Genomic DNA, 22362 nt, shown 5'->3' with positions numbered 1-22362 from the left:
GAATTTTCCTTGCCCCTATATCATTTCCTGTACTTGGCTATTGCTCTTGCTAGTCTGATGATTCGAATGGCCTTTTGCATCCATTTAAATTGTGTCTACCATTCAGAAATATATCTCCTTGAGAATTTTCTCAGCCTCTCCAGTCCAGTTAAGTCTCCTTTATGGTTGGTTATAATGTACATGTGAAATTAATTTTTAAACAGTAAAATACTACATTTTTGTTATTTGGTAAATATTTGGCATACAAGGTATTATTGATATTCAGTAACCTTCATACATATACATAAAGCTGCCTCACATAGTACTCATTTCCTAGAGATTTTTAAAGTTTTACTGGAATATTCTTACATACAAAAAACTGCACATATTTAAATTGTCTAATGCCATAAGATTTGCATATGTAAACCCATGAATCCATTCTCAGAATTGTAATAATGCATCCATCCATCATCCTCAAGAGTTTCTTTATGCTACTTTGTTATCTTCCATTTCACTTCTTCCCCCATTCCAGGCGACTACTGATTGTCATTATGGATTGTCATTTTGCTATGGTACTATATACATATTATCATACAGTTGTAGTCTGTGTCTCTAGCTCTCCTTTTTCCCCCTACCTTTCATTCAGCATAAATATTTTGAGATTAAGACATGTTTTTCATGAATTCATATTGATTTCTTATTGATAGATATCACTCTGTTGTATGGATATATTTTATTTTGTTTATCCACTTATTGGTGAACATTTGAGATTTTTTTTCCAGTTGTAGATTACTGCAGAAAAACTGCTATAAACATTTGTGTTCAGTTCCTTGTGTGGACATAGACTTACTTTTCTTGGGGAAACACTTAGGAGTGAAATGGCTGAATCATATGGTAGGTATGTAAATAAGACATACATATTGTCTTTTACAGAAACCACCAAACTGTAGTCTAAATTTTGCTTTCCCATCAGTAGTAAATGAGTTTCAGTTGTTCCACATCTTTGTCATTACTGGCATGGTTAGGCTTATTAATGTTAATCATTTGAATAGGTGGGTAATGGTTGCTCATTGTGGCCTGAATTGGTGTAGTTTTTAGGACAGCTTAAAAGATAAGAGTTGAACATTTATCTTTAAGTTGTTTTACTTTTTTTTAAAAAAACCTCTGAATTTGGCAAGTCTGAATTCTGTGATAGTAACTTTCTCCTTTGAAACTATAAATGTTTAAAGTTTATGTCCATGTTTACTTGGTACATTAACTACAGAATGTACTTAGCGACATTCATACACAATTATTTAAGTGTAATAGTTAAAGGAAATAAAAAATAGTGACAATAAAAGCATCAGTTCTCGTAAATAAATAAATAAACCTTATGCCCTTAGAAGTATTTAGAACTTGTTTTCTTCCATTTATGCTTTCCTTGTCAGTTTTAATAGTTTAAGAAAAAGTGAAATAATCTCTTTTCAAAATATGGTTTGCAACAAAATTGTTTCTTTTTAGCGAGAACTTTTTCTTGATTATGAAGGACAAAAGAATTTGAACACAAATTTTTTTGAGAGGTTTTTTTTTTGTAAGATCTCTAGCCATTAGATTATTTTTTTAAACAAGAAGAACCATAACCTGAGATTTGAGGCTTCATCACACGTAAAACAAGAGAAAACTGTAACCCAAGTACTGTTTTATATCAAATAAGGGTTGACAACAGTGTTTTTACGCATCTGTTCTGCCCACATAAGAAGCCAGCTTTATCATCTGGATGTGTCCTGGGGCTGAAACTTCTTATAATATGAGAATTTCACTTTTTTTTTTTTTTAATGGCAAGCAGAATATGGTATCCAGCTGTGGATTTGCTTATATATTTTGTTTGCATTTTTTTCCTTGGATTTGTTTTATGCAGTATATTGCAATATGTTGTCATATAAATTCTGTGATTAATGCTTATTTATGAAATCTTATGTAAATATCTTAGAACTCAGTCAAACAATGTGCAAGTTAAACAGTTTTTTCTCTAAATATTGGAATGACAAATCCAAGGGGAATAGTAGTTTGGATAGTTTATGTTCTTTATCTATAGCAAAGTCTCATATGTAACATTTTCCTTTTACTATTCTATGTTATGTCATCCTTTTTCACTTTATTTTGCTGGACAGGAAATCTTGTTTCAGGTTTATTCCTCAGAAAAGTAAGGAGAATTTAAATGTGGAAATCATTTAGAAATAAGACTGGTAATTATGTAATTAAATAATCGTATTTACTAGTATATATTTGTTATCTAATTCTGATACTGACCTCTGCTTAAGAGGCATTTCTTTGTGTTTATTCTATTGGTCATATATTAAAAGTAATTCACTGTCCCATAATAAGCTGTTTTATTAACATTATTACTATAGTAACATGGTTTTCCCACAAAAATGCTAAGTTGCTCATAAAATATCACAGTATGAATATGTGGCAGACTTCATGTATAAATTCGTTATATCTCCTTCAAATTCAAATCATGATAAAATACTTAAAATTGTAAACCTGTTACATGAATTTTCTCTGTATATCTTATCATTTTATCAAAATATTCATTATCATATGTATAACTATATATGATTATGTATCATAGATTATAGATAATGATATAATATCATGATCAGTGGTACATAAATAGATTCTTATTTCGTATATTCTTGTTTCCCTGAACTTTGTTTTATTTTTCTCACATGTCATAATTTAGTTAATTGTGATTCGAAGTTGAAAGGCTTATTTTCCCTTTTTTTTTTCCTTCTGCTCAGGTGCAGCTCTTATATGAGCTAACTGATAATGTGAATAAGGTCTGGAATAAGATTCAGAGGAGAGGCAATCTCAGTCCTTCTTCAGCCTATCCAGAAACCATGGCAGGGCCAGTCCCTGGTTCTCCAGTGAGAAGCAGTGTAGGCACAGCTCCTCCAGATACCAGCACATGCAGCCCATCTGCTGATTTTGGAACTACTACTGAGGTAAGAGTTCTTGAAAAATACTTTTGCCGGTGAAGGGTGATCTGTACCACAGAGTTCTGTATCAGGATTGAGAGTGAAGATGACCTCACTGTGTGGAAGCTGGCAGGTTCAGAAGGCTCATGGGGAGCTGTGGTGGCAGTGGCTGTTTATTAATGTTCCTTTTAGGTCCCAGTATTTTAATCACTTTCAGTAGATAGTGCATAGTTCAGGACAGTGTGTGTGTGGGGGGGGTGGTCTCTGAAATGGAAAAAACCTGAGACAGGACACAGTAAAGGCATGTTTCCTCAGAAGTATGGAAACTTAAAAGCTGAGTGAAAAAGAGGCTTATGCTTCCTTTGCCCTACCTTCTCTGCCCCTGCTCTTTTTGTAGACCACAGTCTTATTATTATCTTTACATTAGTGGTTTTCAATCCTGTTGGACCCAAAGTCATTTCCTTCTCTCTTCAGTCATAAAAGCCTTTCTTTTCACTCTTAGCATCCTAAATTCACCCAATATGGCAGTGCCCTTTTATAACAAATATTTTATAATACCCCTTTACTATCCTGAAGTGAAAATAAAAAATAATATAATCCACATATATAGTTTCAAAAGTATCTAATGTCTTTTTTTAAAAGATTTTTATTTATTTATTTGCAAGAGAGAACATGAGAGAGAGAAAGCACAAGCATGGGGAAGGGGCAGAGGGAGAGGCAAGACTCCCTGCTGAGCAGGGAGCCTGATGTGAGACTTAATCCCAGGACCTTGGGATCATGAGACACTTAACTGACTGAGCCATCTAGACACCCCAATATCTCAAACTATAAAGGATTAAAGGAATATAATTCAAGAGATAATAAGTTATTTCAACATATATTTAAATGTTCAGGCATGCACGACTATGTTAGAAGAAGACATAATGAAGTAGTCAGGTACATATTATTACTGTGAATGTGGCTGATACAGATAGACTCATGCAGGTCTGTATACAATACCACAAGTGGTAGTGTTGTGACATCATTTTGGTGACATCCATTTTCTGAAATAGTGGCAAACTTGCTAAAGTTTGAACAAGGGCAGCCTGGGTGGCTCAGTGGTTTAGTGCTGCCTTCAGCCCAGGGAGACTGAGGATCGAGTCCCGCATTGGGCTCCCTGCTTGGAGCCTGCTTCTCCCGCTGCCTGTGTCTCTGCCTCTCTCCCTCCCTCCCTCCCTCCCTCCCTTCCTTCCTTCCTTCTTCTTGCTCTCTCTCTCTCTCTTTCTCATGAATAAATAAATATTTTTTTAAAAAGTTTTGAACAAAGCAGTATTTCATTTCATTTAAGTAGTTACATTTCTTTTTTTCTTTTTTTTTTTTTTCTTTTTTTTCTTTATGATAGTCACAGAGAGAGAGAGAGAGGCAGAGACATAGGCAGAGGGAAAAGCAGGCTCCATGCCCCGGGAGCCCGACATGGGATTCGATCCCGGGTCTCCAGGATCGCGCCCAGCGCCAAACCGCTGCGCCACCCAGGGATCCCTAAGTAGTTACATTTCTACAACTCTTGGTGTATAATAAAATCATGCAGAAATGCCAAAAATAGTATTTAGTTACAAAACTGAATTCAAGGACACCTGGCTAGCTCAGCGGTTAAAGCATCTGCCTTCAGTTCAGGGTGTGATCCTGGAGTCCTGGGATCAAGTCCCACATCAGGCTCCCCTGCAGGGAGCCTGCTTCTCTCTCTGCCTGTGTCTCTGCCTCTCTCTCTCTCTGTCTCTCATGAAAAAATAAATAAAATCTTTAAAAAAAACTGAATTCAATCTTATTTCCAAATATTTATACACAAGATTTTCACCTGTGTAAATTTCTGTGAGCCAGGGAGCGCCTGGGTGGCTCAGTTGGTTAAGCGTCTGTCTTGTCTGTCTTCATGAGCTCAGGGTATAAACTCTTAAAAAAAGTTTCTGAAAAAAAAAAAAAAGTTTCTGTGAGTGAGTTTTTGCTTTTTAAGACTCTCTTATTTATCATAGAACCTCTTAATTCCCCTACTCCTAACCTTTAAATGCCAGTAGTGACATTCAGTCAAAGAGTCAACCAAAAACATCCTAATACATTTCCTTATCACACTGTAGAGGGCTGAACTTCTGAAAACTAGTATAAAAGATAGAGGTAAAAATTATGTTTTTGTTTTTGCTTCAAGATATTTTTGTGGAAACAGTTATTGCTAAAGTACAGAATGGGAAGAAGAAGGAAGTAAAGGGTTTTTTTTTTTTTCAAATAAATCAATAAAGGCAATCAAACTCCATTAAATGGGTAATATTTTTTACTTGTTTGAAGTCCTAACATATGTTAGAATAGATTTATTAGACTGCATAAGCAACTTCTCTATCCCTGCTCATTCTAAATTCTGAGAAACATGGTGACCTGAATGATGGGTATTACCCGCCCCCACCTGACCTACCTCTCCTACCCCTCCGCCCTCCCCCCAAATGAGGCATAGGTCAAGAATCTATAAATGTGCCATTATAAGGTAAGTGGGACATATCCCTTCTAGGGTAAAAGCAGTGAGTTCTTTCTTGGAGATTCCTAATGTTCTTAGAATATAAAAACTCCTCCAGTTTAAAAAACAACAACCACACTATACTGAATGTGGTAGTGTCCAAACTTGGTTAACCAAAGTCTCTTTTATTTCTAATCAAAGCTTGGGGTGATAAATTGCTAAACAAGGATAGTACAAGTGAAATTGATAGATGAATTTAAGTCATAGAGACAAAGGAGAGTGTTCTTTCTTTTTTTTTTTTTTAAAGATTTTATTTATTCATGAGAGACACACAGAGAGAGGCAGAGACACAGGCAGAGGGAAAAAGCAGGCTCCATGCAGGGAGCCTGATGTGGGACTGGATCCCGGGTCCCCAGGTCACACCCTGGGCTGAAGGTGGCGCTAAACCGCTGAGCCACCGGGGCTGCCCAAGAGTGTTCCTTTTAAACAGTTGTTTACTAAGTATTTTATTTATTGAGATGTCCAAATAAATAGGACTACCTGCTTTGGGGAGTGGCTTTTTAGAAAGAAACATTTAAAAAACATTAAAGACCAATGAAGACAACATTCTCATGGAGTGGTTACATCTGTTGGTTGTCCATCTGGGGACTGCCATTCACACAAAGTACTGTATAAATTGTGCTCTCTATTGTACAGTGTCCAACCTACACAAAAGGAAATGGTGGCCCCGATACAAGATGTAATAGAGATGAACATGCCCTATAATTGTAGGAGTATGATTCACATATCTATGGAATCTGTGGATATTTCTCGAGAAAGTAACATTGAGATAGATTTTAAACAATGAAAATGATATTTGTAGCAATTTTGTTGTAGTAGGTGTATTACAATACAATCTAGAAGAATGATTTCTTCATTTGCCAAAATGGGGAAATTAATAAAGGGAGATATTAACAAAGGGGAGATTTTTTTCAATCACATAAAAAGAAATTCTGATTTTAATAATAAATTCCTAACATTACTGCAATTAATTGAAATTTAGAATGTTGAGGATTTTTTCTGATTGAGTTGTAAACAAACAATGAAAATGCTCCTAGTTTTATGTTAGCCATGGATTTAATCTGATTTGTGTGAAGATCTGTAAATGAAAGAATCTTACTACAAAAGTCTCAAGTCCCTAATGTATACTATCATATGAATTATGGGACACATGCATTGATAATCTTTCTTTATTAAATAAATTGTTGCCACTAAATGTAGATATGTTATTTATCGTGTGCAACACTTGAGGTTTTGTGGTATGTATTTTTTCACTTCTGGGAAGTCCTCAGACAGTATCACTTGAGAAAATATTTCTACATTGTCTTTAGTCTCTGTTTAAGTTATTTCCTCAATTTCATTAGTGTTATTGTTTACTATTAACATAGTGTTAATTATGATTTTATGTCCCGGTTAAATGTATGTCATTTTTTTAATTGTAAAATACAATATAAAATTACCTTTAACCATTTTAAATGTACCATTCTGTGGCACTGTTGTGCAACCATCATGATCATCTATCACTAAGACTTTTTTATCTTACTCAACTGAAATTCTGTACCTATCAAATAGTAACTCCCCATCTTAACCATTAAGCCTTCCAGTCCATGAACATGGGACATTGTTTCATTTATATACATATTTTTTATTTCATTTAGCAATATTTTATAGTTTTCAGCATACAAGTGTTTCACCTCTTTGGTTAAATTTATTCCTAAGCATTTTATTCTTTTGTTTGTTTGTTTGAGTGAGGGAAAGGGGAGGGACAGAGAGAGACAGAGAGAGAGGGAGAGAGGCAGAATCTTCAGCAGTCTCTATGGCCAGGGCAGAGCCTGATTCAGGGCTTGATCTCATAATAAGATCATGCATGATCTGAGTGGAAATAAGAGTCACTCACCTAACCAACTGAGCCACCCCGGTGTCTCAGTATTTTATTAATTTTGATGCAGTTTCAATGGGATTGTTTTATCAATTTCTTTTTCTGATCATTCACTGTTTGTGTATGGAAGAAACACAACTGGTTTTTGAGTGTTGTTTTATATTCTGCAACTTTGCTGAATTTATTCTAACATTTTCTTGTGTGGGTTTGTGTGGAATCTTTAGGACTTTCTACATATAATGTCATGTGTTCTGTGAACAAAGATAATTTTACTTCTTTCCACTTTGGATGCCTCTTATTCTTGACTAATTGCTCTGACTAGGACTTCCAGTAATATATTCAATGAATATTCCATTTAATTCCTTAAATATTAGGCAATATTTTCAGATAGAACATTATTTTTTTCTTTTGATAGTAATTTTGTGTGAAGCAAACTTACTACGTTTTAGCTCTAATGAATTTTGTACAATACCAAATATAGTGAAAAACTGTCCCTTTGTTGCTTTTTCTATTTCCATATTATTTGTGTTTTTTTCTGTTATTTTTTATCTAACATTATAAGGTAGAAGTAAAATTATTTAGACTGAAAGGCTTCCATTGGGTCAAAAGTAAAGATGTTAAATAATGATTATATTGTTTCAAGGCTATCCTAGATGTGAAATAAAAACTCTTCACTCCACTACTATCCATTGCCTATTATCTTTCTATCAGAGGATAACCTTAATTTAAGCAACCAGTACAGTGCTTAATGCAGAGTGGGTTTCAAACACATTGCTCTTGAGTATGTGGATGTTAAATGATTTGGGAATATCAACTCATGATTAAATCAAATCTGATTTATTATAGTATAGAGCATGTATATATTCACTAAGTGACTATATATTTTGATATAAATTCATAAAACTATATAATGAGCATTTTTAGTATTTTGTTGTTTTAAATGTAATTATTTTATATTTTTATATAAAAATATATATTCCAAATATTTTGAGAGTCTAATCCTTTTGTTTGTTGTGTTCTTAACTTTTACTCATCATAGATTGTTTCCTTGTTTGTTAATGTAACCTTATATTGGGAGTTTTTCATTTTTTAGGGGGGGTAGTTTTTAATTACTGGAGCTTTTCTATGAGACTTTTACATTGTGATTGAGGCCCTATTCCCACAAAGGGATTTTATGTGTTTGCTTCTTTGAGGGACTCCAGGGGCTCTTACTAGCCTGAAACCCCTTTACTGTTTATTTCTTAACTAGAAGCTTTATTGAAACATTCTGGCAGTATAAAATCAAACCCTCAATTCTATATATATAACCCAGGATTAGGTTTAAAAAGTCTCAATGATAACTTTTTTCTTTACCTAAGATAAGATAGATAATTCTTGGAGTGCCTGGGTGGCTCATTTGGTTAGGCCTCCAACTCTTGGTTTTGACTCCAGACATGATCTCAGGGGTCAGGGGACTAAGCCCCATATCAGGTTCTGTGCTCAGCAGGGAGTCTGCTGGAGATTCTCTCTCTCTCTCTCTCTCTCTCTCTCCCTCCCTCCTTCCCTCCCTCCCTCCCCCTTTGCCCCCCTTCTCTATTCCTTCCTCCTTCCCTTTCATCTCTCTCCCTCCCTCTTCCATTGTCCCTCTTACCACTTGTTTTCTCTCTCTTTCTCTCTAAAATAAATAATAAGATCTTTTAAAAAATAATGCTTTTTTTCTTGGTTTATTCTGTAGTATTTTTCTTTCTTTCTTTTTCTTTTTTTTTAGAGAAAGAGAGAGAGAGAATCTTAAGCAAGCTCCACACCCAGCATGGAGCCCAGTGTGGGGCTCGATTTCACAACCCTGAGATCATGACCTGAACTGAAATTAAGAGTTAGACACTTAATTGATTGAGCCACCCAGGCACCCCTGTTTTTCTGCTTTCTTAAATTGGATACTTAGCTTAATAGTGGTTAGCTTTTTTAAAAAAAAATTAAATGTTTAAGACACAGTCTTTTATCCTTACCAGGAATTTATAGAATTTGAATTGAGACATGGATATGTTTATATACATAATATATAGGTAGACTGGGAAATTTAGCCCATAATGGATTCTGCTTCCTAGAGATAATTCTGTATTATATAGAAGGGGGAACAAAAATTTTCTTTTTTTATAGCAAAAAAATAAAATGCTGAATGTATGTTAAGTGAAAACTGACAGATTAACTTCTAATGTTGGAAGCTTTGGTTTATGGCAAAATTTAACTTACATTCTTGATTGATTCAGGGATTAAAATTGCTTTAGGTAGCGTAGCTTAAAGAGGAAGTGAGATACACACGCAGAGGAATATTACTCAGCCATAGAAACTAATGAAATCTTGCCATTTGCCACAACATGAATAAAGCTAGAAAATATCATGCTAAGTGAAATAAATAAGTCAGAGAAAGATAACATGATTTCACTCATATGTGGAATTCAGAAAACAAAACAAAGAGGGGAAGGGAAGCAAACCAAGGAACAGATCCTTAGCTATAGAGAACACATTGATGCTTATCAGAGAGGAGGTGAATGAGGGGATGGGTGAAATAGGAGATGAGGATTAAGGAGTACACTTGTGATAAGCACTGAGTGTTGTATGGAATTGTTGAATCACTGTATTACACACCTGAAACTTAAATTACACTGTATAGTAACTAACTGGAATTTAAATAAAAACTTTTAAAAGGGCAGCTGGGTGGCTGAGCAATTTGGCACCATCTTCAGCCCAGGGCATGATCCTGGAGACCCGGGATCAAGTCCCACATCAGGTTCCCTGCATGGAGCCTGCTTCTCCCTCTGCCTGTGTCTCTGCCTCTCTCTCTGTGTGTGTCTCTCATGAATAAATAAATAAATATAAAAAAATACTTTAAAAAATTCTGGCATGAAGTGGTTCATTTCTTAGCCTCCAGTAATTATTTAAAACACATTTATTTTCCGTGAAGTTTAAAGTGTATATGGGGTGGGGCACCTGGGTAGCTCAGTGGTTGAGTGTTTGCCTTTGGCTGAGGTCATGATCCCAGGGTCCTAGGATCATGCAGGGATCCTGCTACTCCCTCTGCCTATATCTCTGCCTCTCTCTGTGTGTCTCTCATGAATAAATAAAGAAAATCTTTTTAAAAAGTAAATATGGGACAAAATAGGTACATGTGGCCAAAAGGCAAAAACTACCAATTATAAAACAAGTAAGTCCTGAGGATATAATATACAGCACGGTGATTATATAGTTAATAATACTGTATTCTATGTTTCAAAGTTGATAAGAGACTAGGCTTTAAAAGTTCTCATCACAAGAGAAAAATAAGTATTCATGGTGATGGTGATGGATTTTAACTAGACTTACTATGATCATTCACAATACATACAAATATTTAATTATTATGTTTTACACTTGAGACTTATAATGTTATGTGTCAGTTATATCTATTGAGATAGTTATTGAAAAACAGAAGTGAATATTAGACTGAGAAGTTGTTTGACATCACCTGCTATAGCAAAACTTTGGTCAGTTTTTTGGTTGTTATAGTGCAGTAATCCTAAACAGTAATCCACCTCAAATTATTATTCCAAACAATTCTTTAGAAAGCAAATTTAGTTTGGGACTCGTCGGTGGCTTGGTCCGTTAGGTGGCCAACTCTTGATTTTGCTTAGGTCATGATCTGAGGATCATGGGATAGAGCCTAGGACCAGGCTCAGTAGGGAGTCTGCTTGAGGATTCTCTCTTCCTTTCCCTCTACTCCTTACCCCTATTGACACACATGTTCTCTTTCTTTCTCAAATAAATAAGTCTTGTTTTTAAAAAAGATAAATTTTGTTTGAATACTCAGTTGTTATTTTAAGAATATATTATAATCATTTTACACTTCCCCTTGGAAGTAGACTTTTATTTATTTATTTAATAAATGTTTTATTTAATATTTATCTTTAAATAGTTTTATCTTCAACATTTAGGGAGAAACTTTTATTCACAATGTGAGAATCATGGGACACCTTGGTGGCTCAGTTGTTAAGCATCTGACTCACATTCCCGGCTCGCAGCTCTTGATCTCAGGATCATGAGTTCAAGCACTGCATTGGGCTCCACACTGGGCGTGGAATGTACTTTAAAAATGTGGGAATCTTAGCATTTATTATCATCTGATCAATTGAATAGCTCTTGGAAGACAAAGATAATGTCTCAAAATATTTTAGAGAAGTGAAGCTTCCATTTTAGCCTTTACATCTATCAACAAAACATTTTGTTTGTAATGCTTTTCCCATTTCAAAGTAATCATATCAAGAATGTCTCTGGTTTCTCAATTATTGACTTACTTTATTTTATGAATTTAAATGGTTATATAAATTAACCTATCAGTCTGAGATCACCTTACATTTTTTAAAGTTTTTATTTGAATTCCAATTAACATACAGTGTAATATTAGTTTCAGATGTACAACATAGTACATCATAAGTGTACTCCTTAATCCCATCACCTATTTTACCCATCCCCCTTCCTCCTCCCCTCTGGGAACCATCATTTGTTCTCTGTAGTCAAGGGTCTGTTGCTTGGTTTGCCTCCCTCTTTACCCCCTTATGTTCCTTTGTTTCCTAAATTCCCATTTGAACAAAATCATATAGTATTTTTCTTTTTCTGACTTAACGTCTCTTAGCATAATGCTCTAACTCCATCCATGTTTTTGAAAATGGCAAGATTTCCTTCTTTTCTATGGCTGAATAATATTTCATTGTGTATCTATACCGTATCTTCTTTATCCATTCGTGAGTCAATGGACACTGGGCTCTATCCATAATTTGGCTACTGATAATGCTGCTATAAACACTGGGGTGCATGGACCCTTTGAATTAAATTTTTTTGTTATTTGGGTAAATATGTAGTAGTTTAATTGCTGAATCATAGGGTAGTTCTGTTTTTCACTTTTTGAAGAACCCATGTACTGTTTTCCACAGTGATTGCACCACTTTGCATTTCCACCAACAGAGCAAGAACATTCCCCTTCTCTACATCTTCACCAATACCTGTTGTTTCTTGTGTTGTTGATTTTAGCCTTGTTGACAGGTACAAGATGATATATCATTAGTTTTGATTTGTATTTCCTTTATTGATGATGAGTGATGTTGAGCATCTTTTCATGTCTGTTGGCCACCTGTATGCCTTCTTTGGAAAATTGTCTGTTCATGTCTTCTGCCCATTTTTAAGGGGATTATTTGGGTTTTTTTAGTGTAAAGTTTTATAATTTTTTTTAAGATTCATTTATTTGAGAGAGAGTAAGAGAGAGCTGGGGAAGGACAGAGGGAGAGAAAGGGAATCTCAAGCTGTCTCTCTGCTGAGTGTGGAGCCTGATGCAGGGCTTAATCCCCCAACCTGAGATCATGACCTGAGCCAAAACCAAGAGTTATACACTTAACCAACTGAGCCATCCAGGTACCCCAAGTTTTGTAATTTCTTTATGGATTTTGGATACTGAACCCTTTATTATCATTTGCAAATATCTTCTCCCAGTCTGTAGATTGCCTTTTAGTTTTTTTATTGTTTTCTTCGCTGTGCAAAAGCTTTTTATTTTGATCAAGTCCTAGTAGTTTATTTTTACTTTGTTTCCCTTGCCTCAAGAGAAGCATCAAGAAAGAAACTGCTACGAGGTCGCCTTATGTTTGTTGTGCTTATTTATATCAATTCTGTATCTGGGAAATTTTTTTAATTCTAATTGATTTTGCATTCAAAAACATTCATAAAAATTTTAAAACATTTATTACTTAAAGTATTGTTTTTCTTGCTGAGTCAGGTCAAATATATCCATTATTTTGGCTATAAAGAATTCACTATAAATGAATCTAGTTTTAAAAAGCGCACTCTTAACAACTGTTTGTATTAAGTAAAAGAGAAGTATTTGTTTATATGATCCTTGGGTGATTTATGTTTTAAACTATGAGTAATTCTTTTTATGTTGACATGTTGATAGGAAGTACCATATTTTTCAGTGAATATCAATCTGGATGGTCATAGAGGGGGAAATAGGAGTAAGAGGCGTAAGTACAAAGCTTAAAAACAGTTCATTTTCCCCACCCTTGCACTGAAATAGTGAGAGCAAAGGTAGTGGAAACCACAGCAGGCCACTTGTTAGTGTTGAGTTAAGTACAAACCATGGTGGAAGTGTTTAGCCCTTTGGGAAGTTCTGTGATTGAACAAGAATGCTGGAGTTATTTTGATAAGGGAGAATAGCAGTGTGGCCAAAACTATGATCATCCCTGAGCTCTGAAGCAGGCCAGGGATGAAGGGCTGCAGTGTTTGCTCTTCCAGATGAACAAAGATAAATTCAGCTATAAAAATAAACTCAATCTTTTGGTCAATTTGCAACAAAATGGTGAAAGAATTGAACTGTATATTTTAGAACTTGGCATAAAGAGATGTGGGAAAATAGTTCAGCATCTCCAATTCTGGCTCAATTTTTGCTATAGATTTGGAAATAGAGCAGAATGCACAAACATATTTAACAACACCACACCAAATGTTGTAAATCCAAAATGAAAATTGAAACTCTGTGAGGATGGAGAGCAAAAGTCTTTTTCAGGAGTGCTTACTTATTAAATTTGAAGCCACAATTTTCTTAGCATTCCTACTGAATATACTTAATAATAAGAAAAAGCTAGGTCACATTGATTTGGTCACAGCACATAGGTGCTGTTTTCTCTGCAGTTTCCATTCTTGGAACTATGGTATTCTAACTGTTGAAGCATAATTTAATTTATGAATGCTTCTGCTCTAAGAACCTACCCATAAAGAAAGGCATATTGACTACATTATGTTGTCTTTTATTGAATTTAACTTCATAAAATGCATCCTTTCCTGGGATTACTTTGTGCATTTCATTAGATGTTGTTTTACTTTAGGCAGGACCAAAACGCTGAATTTTTGTATACCTTCTCAAATTTTAAGAATTTCAATTATAGCAAAGTTAGGACTACTTATTTTGGAGAAGCATTCATATGAAAATACCATAAACATGGGCTGTTTGGTTTGTTTGGTATAACTGGAACAAGGAATGACTACATTATCTTCAGATTTAAGTCTATAATTTTCTGTCACAGTAAATCATAGGACACTTTTGCTTTGCTGTGCCTGGTGCCTAAGTATTCCAACTATAAGTACTTGTCTATTCTTTTATGAAAATCATCCTCGTTTAGCCTCTCCTTCTGGGTATTCAAGTAAATTAAAGAATACCTGACTGAGAGGTATTGTAAAATTTATGTCAAGGTAAACACTTCATGTAGGTGGTGATTATACCTGAGTAGATGGCATATCTGTGGTAATGAGAGAAATTTTGGTTTGGTTTTGTGTGAGGTTTTACTCATCATCCTTGCTCTTAACTGCCAAATTAGTGGCTTCTGCTCTGAGAAACTATCCATAGAAAACCATATACTGACCATGTTATGTTATGTTCCTTCTATTGAATTTTAAGGGATGTTTTGTTCTGGCTGTTGACTACTGGTCATGACTCCTTAGCATAGGAAGTGAGGCATTTTGAGGCATTTTGTTTGAGGCATTCAAAGCAACAATGAACTATTAGAAATTGAGGACATATGGCAAAGGAAAATGTGCTGACATTAGAAAGATGACAAAATTAGAAAGGCAGGAAAGTATAGAATACCAAATTTTGCAAGACTATTGAGTGTACAATTCCTAAAGAGTGGTTCAGTTTGATGGTGATAATTAGACCTTCTACTTATGAATTGCTTATATGCAATCACTTTATGTTCATGTTCCTATTTCTTCTTAACAACTCTAAGAGATAAATATCAAAATAACCATTTTACAGAGAAGGAAACAAACTCTGAGAGGTTAAATCACGTGGTTACGGTCTGAAGAAGGCCTTAACCCTAGTGTATGATGCTGCCTACCAGACTGAATTTAAGTATCTATAACTAATGTTTAAAAATATATATACATCTTTAAAAAAAAAAAATAAATAAATAAATAAAAATAAAAATAAAAATATATATACATCTTTAAAACAAATAAGCATGCTATAGGGTATTAGATCAATTCTCAGAGAATATATTTTTGAAGGTTTTAAATGGACAGCAAAGTTGGACTTTTAAAAACCCAAATACTTGGTAGTTTATCCTAAAAGAACAGAATACATGAGTGAGTGATCACTATACCTGTCACCATGTCTTCCTGCATTTGGGGCTGAAGCTATTCAGCTCCACACCAGGATTTCTTTTTCTCCAAACTACTTAACAGCTGCTGAAAAGATTTAACAAAAACAATGATGACCAAATGACCCTTTTACAGAAAGTTTTTTAGTACCAAATGTGGGAACTTGCATATTCATAATTCATTATGTACTTGTTGAATTGAATAAGCCCATGCTCTTTAATTCTAGCCATTTAGCCATATAATCATCTTTAAAAATCTATTGTTGGGGCACCTGGCTGGCTTAGTTGATAGAGCATGTGACTTAATCTCCAGGTTGTGAATTTGAGTCCCATGTTGGGTGTAGAGATAACTTAAAAAATTTTTTTCTTTTAATCTATTGTCAAATTCAACTTTTTATTATCTTCTTATATTAAAATATGTGTGGCATGATAAATGTTCTGTTTTCAGCCATGCTAATTATGCCAATCACTTTTCTATGGATATTATAGATTCATACATACTGTATAGCAGCGGTAGACAAACTGTTTCTATAAATGGCTAGAGTGTAAATATTTTAGGTTTTGTGGACTATAGCATCTCTATAGAAACTACTTAATTGCTAAAGAGCAGCCATAGGTAATAAGTAAGTGAATGAATTGGCTGTGATCTAGTAAAACTTTATTTGCAAAAATAGAGAAAGATTTGGCCCTTGGCCATATATAGCTTTGCTTGCAGACCCTACTCTCTAAGGAAATAACCTATGGTACAACCCAAACTTGTTCTGGATCTTATGTACTCTTAGAGGAGACTGTAATGACATATATGGACATCGTAACTATAAAACAAAACAAAACAAAACACGTGATTAGTATATATTATTAGCATAAGCATTTATATGATTATATGATAGTATATATTATTAGCATAAGCATTTATATGATTATATGATTATTGTTAGCATTTATGATATTGAAAAGGTATCACTAGTAATTTCAAATTTTAAATAATTTTTTAAGTTATTTTTATTTGTTACACAGTTGTTTTTTTTCATCCCAGGGAGATTCTATACAAGCAGGCGATGATTCACCATTCTCAGATTCTGTTACCTTGGAACAAACTACAAGTAACATTGGTGGATCCAGTGGACGTATTAGTCTGTGGATGCAGTGGGTGCTCCCCAAAATAACTATAAAACTCTTTGCTCCAGATCCTGAAAATAAAGGCACAGGTACAGGGTTACTTTTCTTCTCTACTGGAAAGATAAAATATTAAATACTATTTTTAGAAGAAATAGTAGACTTAGTTTTATTTATCACTGTCATTTAAACATCATTATATCTAACTCAGTTGATTTCTATTAGCAAAAATTTTGTCTTTTTATATTAAAATTCATTCTAAAAGCCATGAGGTAACTTTTTCATTGGTTGTATTGATGCATTTTATCATTGTCATTAAAAGTATTGCAAAGATTCTTGACTAATATCAGATACAGCACTTCAAACATAAATGAATTTCTTCTGTTTTGAAATAGGTATCCTGTCTTAATTGTGAGGCCTCTCTTAATGTTATTTTTCCTTATTATTGTAGGATCTTGTGTGGTTAATGAGAGAAAGTCTCATTTCCTCTGTAGATGTCAAGGATATATATGTGAACATAAAATTGAAAACAGAAGGTTTTAATATTGATTGTGAGGCCCGTGCTGATTTTAATGTTTGCTTCTTATTGCAGAGCTTTGTATGGTCAGTGAACTAGAAGATCTCAGTGCTTCCATAGATGTTCAAGATGTATATACCAAAGTGAAATGTAAAATAGAAAGTTTCAATATTGATCACTATAGAAGCAGGTAAATAATGTATAATAAATATGGAAAGAGCTATACTTTCTTTGAACACAGTCTATATAAGAATATTTATGTTTTAATTTGGATTTTTTTTAAAAATAGCATACTTGTTCCCAGAGAAGATTCTTAACAGATAAATTGATCCGTTTTCCTTGAAATTTATTCATATATGGAACATAACAAAGTTTTGTTTCATAAGATGGCAAATCTGCTCATACATACCCATACTGCCGTATTAAATGTAATAGGCTGCTTTTACAGTTTGTTACTTTGTATGTTTGCAAAGACGCTGGAGACATAATTGATGGTTTTGGTTTTTGCTGTATACTCCGTATCCACTCTCCATACTAGTATAATCACAGATTGAAATGGAGTGACATCTCATGGCCCTTGGTACTTGGAGACTTATTTTATCTAACAGTTGATTAATATACATGTGGTGGATATTCCTAGAACCAATTTTTCTTTCCCTAGTAATTTTTTATGAAAAGTGTGATATAAACAAATATAATTTATATTTAAATTTATGAACAATATAGATTGTGTTAAATATAAATACTTTAATTCTTTAATAAGTAATGGCAGTAAAAAAAGTAAAGTTTTATGTATCTTCACAAAGATACATAGCAATTTTGTCCTTTTTCCCAAATAAAAATAATGAATGCTTTCTGTGTTTTTGTTTTGTTCTGTTTCGCTTTAGAATACTAACTACCCTGGAATTTTTTTTTTTTATTGAAATATAATTTACATACCATAAAACTCACACATTTATTTATTTATTTATTTTAAAGATTTTACTTATTTATTCATGAGAGACACAGAGAGAAAGAGACAGAGGCACAGGCAAAGGGAGAAGCAGGCTCCATGCAGGGGGCCGAATGTGGGACTCAATCCTGGGACTCCAGGATCTCGCCCTTGCGCTAAAACACTGAGCCACACAGAGATCCCCAAAACTCACACATTTATTTTTTTCTAAACTCACACATTTAAAAAAATATTTTACACAGCATGTTTTCAGTCTCATATTGGTATAGAAACAGCCTTACAGCCTTTTTTTTTTTTTTCTGAATTTATAGTATTCATTCAGCAGTTATTTATTGAATGCTTGCAGAAGCACATGTTCTTCTGCTATGTGGAGTATACTTGGCCCCAAGCTCAAGCTGGTAAATAAACCCTCGTGTACTTGAAAAAAAAAAAAAAAAAAAAAGCAGCACATGTTCCTGTACCTTTATTGGTACATCAGAGACCCTAAAAACAATATTTTTTTACTTAATAGGTTTCTAACTTACATTGAAAACAGTTGAATTTTTTATTCTTTATCTTATTGCTTATCACATATATTGTATTGGTTATGTCAATGACTATCAAATCTCTCCAGCCAAAAAATTGTGCCGTTAATTGTGAAGTTCAAAATATTTTGCTAGCAGGCAGCCCGGGTGGCTCAACGGTTTAGTGCCACCTTCAGCCCAGGGCCTGATCCTGGAGACCCAGGATCGAGTCTCATGTCAGGCTCCCTGCATGGAGCCTGCTTCTCCCTCTGCCTGTGTCTCTGCCCCTCTCTTTCTCTCTCTCTCTCTCTCTCTCTTTCTCTGTGTCTCTCATGAATAAATAAATAAAATCTTAAAAAAATATATTTTGCTAGCTTTTTATTACAGCCTATTACAATAGTAGTACTTTACAAAGCATATGAGCATATGATAATTGTTATGTTGTAATAACCATGACCTATTTTAATTGATCTTTGATAATGGAATGCTTAGCTCTTTAGGTCCTCCTGAATAGCATGTCTCTTTATGAAAGTGATTCTTGTGGGTGATACATGATTATTATGTTATAGTTGAAATCATTTCCTGATGATGTGAATATTATAATGTATGTTCTATATCATCAGTGACTTTACTACTAAATTTATCTAAGTTTTAAATATTTGTTCATTCATTTAAGTCAAAATATTTATTGAGTGTGTATTATGTATACTATGCTAAGCACTGAGGATATAGTGTTTGAGAAAAATAGACAAAAATTATGCCCTTATGGGCCTGCTAGTCTCATGGGTAAAATAGAAATAAATAACCAATCAATAAGTATACAGTTTACCATGAAGACAAATGCTTCTATGCAAAATTATCAGGATGTGGTGCTAATATAAATAGTTCGATTACATTGTCAGATCCATGTTTTATTATAGTTCAGTGTAGTGTTGTTTACATAATAACCTTTTGAAATAGTTATAAATGCTCAATTTTTTAACTCAGAAAAATGGAAGAGAACAGATAAGGTGAACTTATGTTTTCCAGGCCAGGGGAAGGTTGGCAGTCAGGACATTTTGAAGGAGTATTTCTACAGTGCAAAGAAAAACCTGTGGTGAGACTCATTTAGTAATTATGATTTTTTGAAAATATATCATAAACTGTTTATCTTTGTTCTGTCATGCAATAGGACTAATGCTTACAAGAATTAGAGCTCAGAGTAAATTCTTTTTGACTTGTTCTTTCAAAATTACATTATAAAATAAAACTATTCCTTAAAGCTGCTTGTGTTTTGTAACCATTTTCCTGTTATAGGTATTAGCAAATTTTTCAAACAGCAAAGGTAGGATTGCTTTTATTAAAATATTTTATCATGAATGTATTATTATGTTGACTTCTTAGTTCTTTTTATTCATAAATGAATTCATGTTGGATTATCCTTTATCATAGACTAAAAGTAGTAACTTTACACTAAAAGCAATTATTTTTCATTTACTTCCATTAACAATGCTTTTGCAGAAGATGGTCCAGACAGGCCTATGCAAACTTGAGCAAAAATTAAAACTATCCAGATATTTTTGCTTATGGCTTTTATTGCTTTTTGTCTTTCACCTTCTTTGCTCCTGTCCATCACCTCAAGCTTTGGGGAAGAGTGTTGGTCTCTGGGGCAATGTGGAGGTGTCTTCCTTTCCTGTACTGACAAGCTGAACAGACGCACCTTGTTGGTTCGACCCATCAGCAAGCAGGACCCTTTCAGTAATTGCTCTGGCTTCTTTCCTTCTGTAAGAAATCATTTTAAAATTATGCTACAGAACTCCCACTAACAGGAATCCAGAGAAGGAATTGGAACTATCCATAGTGTCAACTCTTGATTTTCATCTTCCTCTGTATCATCTACTTTGTCAGTGAACTCTACTGTACTTTTAAATCATAGGCTATTTTCCACTACAATCTAATTTGTTTCTGGGTTACTTACATATCCTGTTTTCATTCTGGATTCATAATTACAGCCTAATTTTACCATCAGCAAAAGGAAAGTGTAGGACTTTAAGTATATAATGTTTTTTAAATTGTGCATGTTTTGAATGATCAAGAGTTGACCAAATTGCCTTGTCATTTCCTTTATGATTCTTACTTAGATTGCTTTTCTTCCCCTTTTCTATTATGCCATTTCCTTCTCACAACTAATTCAAAGTACCTTACTTGGCGACCTCTTGAAACTGGACAAGGCTGTATGCCTGTCATTGACCAAGTAGAAGATGAATACTAGACTGTACACCAGCTTCACTAGTGCTAACATGAGCCCGAGCACATTGCTGCTTTACTAAGTCTCACTTTTTTTACTGTTGTTCTTCTTCCTCAGTTTACTTCCTCTCTTGACATCACACGTTGAACCCTAATAACTTAAAAACTTTATCAGGACGTGGGACGAGAGGTTGAAAATGTGGAGTATAACAACTTTAACTTTATGTCGAGTAATTTGCAAAATAGGATTTTATGTACATTAATTGGTTCAGGAAAACTTTTTTCAAGAGCTGTCCTTTTCATTTTTGACAAATACAAAGTATGCATTTTATTTCACTCTTAAAAGTATGCTGTTTTACTATAATTTCTTTATAGTGTATAATTTGAATATAAATTGGACAAGTCTTGTCAAATATTGATGTTATAATTTTTACTGTCAAATGTTCTCTGCATATTAATATAGCATTAAATCCAAGGAATATGAATTTGAGTTCTATGAGAGTTGATAGTGAAGTTTTGTAAATATAATAGCCAGTGAAAATAAGCAGGTTCTAAAATACATGTTTTATTTTTGTGTTATGTTACTGTTCCCTTAAACATGCATTAAATGATTGGTTTAGTTATCAAAGCATGGTATCAATGGGGCTCTTTTTATGGGCTCTGTCATCATATAAATTAGCTAGATTAATGAAAAACTGCTCTCATAAATGTTAGGTTAAGGGAAGTCAATTATCTTTTCTATTCAGGTTATTGATTACAAATGGAAATAGGTAACACAGTTATTTCAGTTTCATCTGCAAAAACAACCTCTCTGTGACCCATGTTATAACAACATACTGGTACTTCTTGATAATTCTTCATTGAAAGTACCAGTAGAAATCATAGACGCAAACACAACAAGTTTAATTGCTTCTCAAGATCTAGAACTTGAATTCAGGATTTCTAATTTTCAGTTTAGTCATTCTAAGTCTTAGATGGTTTTTCCCATCTTTGATCGGTAACATGCTCATCAAGGGATGTAGACATAATAAAAGGCTATAATACCAACTGAGATTATTTGCTGCTTTCAAATAATTTTTTTTCTTTTTTAATGAAGTATATATTGTGATTTCCTTTTTCTGGAACAGACAACAGCAAAACTTCTAGATGGCTCTCATCAGCAGCATGGATTTCTTTCTTTGACATATACAAAAGCTGTAACAAAAAATGTCCGCCACAAGTTAACATCAAGAAATGAGCGAAGAAGTTTGCATAAGCTATCTGAAGGTTTAATGGATGGTTCCCCTCATTTTCTTCATGAAATTCTTCTTTCAGCACAAGCTTTTGATATTGTCCTTTGTTTTCCTTTGCTTAATGCCATTGCAAGTATATTTCAAGCAAAACTACCAAGGACCCAAAAAGAGAAAAGAAAATCTCCTGGTCAACCTATGAGAAGCCATACATTGACTTCACGCAGTTTACCTTTGATTTATATCAACACAAGTGTAATTAGAATTTTTGTTCCGAAAACAGAAGAAATGCAGCCAAGTATTGAAGGTATTGTCTTCAGATTTTTTTGGGGGGGGCTA

At 34.0% G+C, this 22362-nt stretch overlaps 1 protein-coding gene across 14 annotated transcripts in view; it reads left to right on the top strand.

Moving 5' to 3' along the window:
• Nucleotides 1–22362, top strand: part of VPS13B (vacuolar protein sorting 13 homolog B) — a 739627-nt gene that overhangs the window by 388021 nt on the left and 329244 nt on the right. For 9 of the 14 annotated variants that reach the window (XR_005989852.1, XM_041768645.1, XM_041768640.1 and 6 more), the window contains 5 exons: nt 2760–2963; nt 16517–16688; nt 17189–17303; nt 20190–20331; nt 21922–22330. Coding sequence is in view for 11 of the 14 variants with exons in the window: in XM_041768645.1 (XP_041624579.1) it covers nt 2760–2963; nt 16517–16688; nt 17189–17303; nt 20190–20331; nt 21922–22330 (1042 nt within the window). In the remaining 3 variants the exon portion in view is untranslated. Of the gene's footprint in view, nt 1–2759; nt 2964–16516; nt 16689–17188; nt 17304–19597; nt 19665–20189; nt 20332–21921; nt 22331–22362 lie in introns of those variants that run through there. The other 5 variants (XR_005989854.1, XR_005989853.1, XM_041768646.1 and 2 more) reach the window with 3 other exon arrangements.

Source organism: Vulpes lagopus, chromosome 9, assembly GCF_018345385.1.
Source record: "Vulpes lagopus strain Blue_001 chromosome 9, ASM1834538v1, whole genome shotgun sequence".
NCBI lineage: Eukaryota > Metazoa > Chordata > Mammalia > Carnivora > Canidae > Vulpes > Vulpes lagopus.
This window is presented reverse-complemented; position numbering and strand designations above follow the sequence as displayed.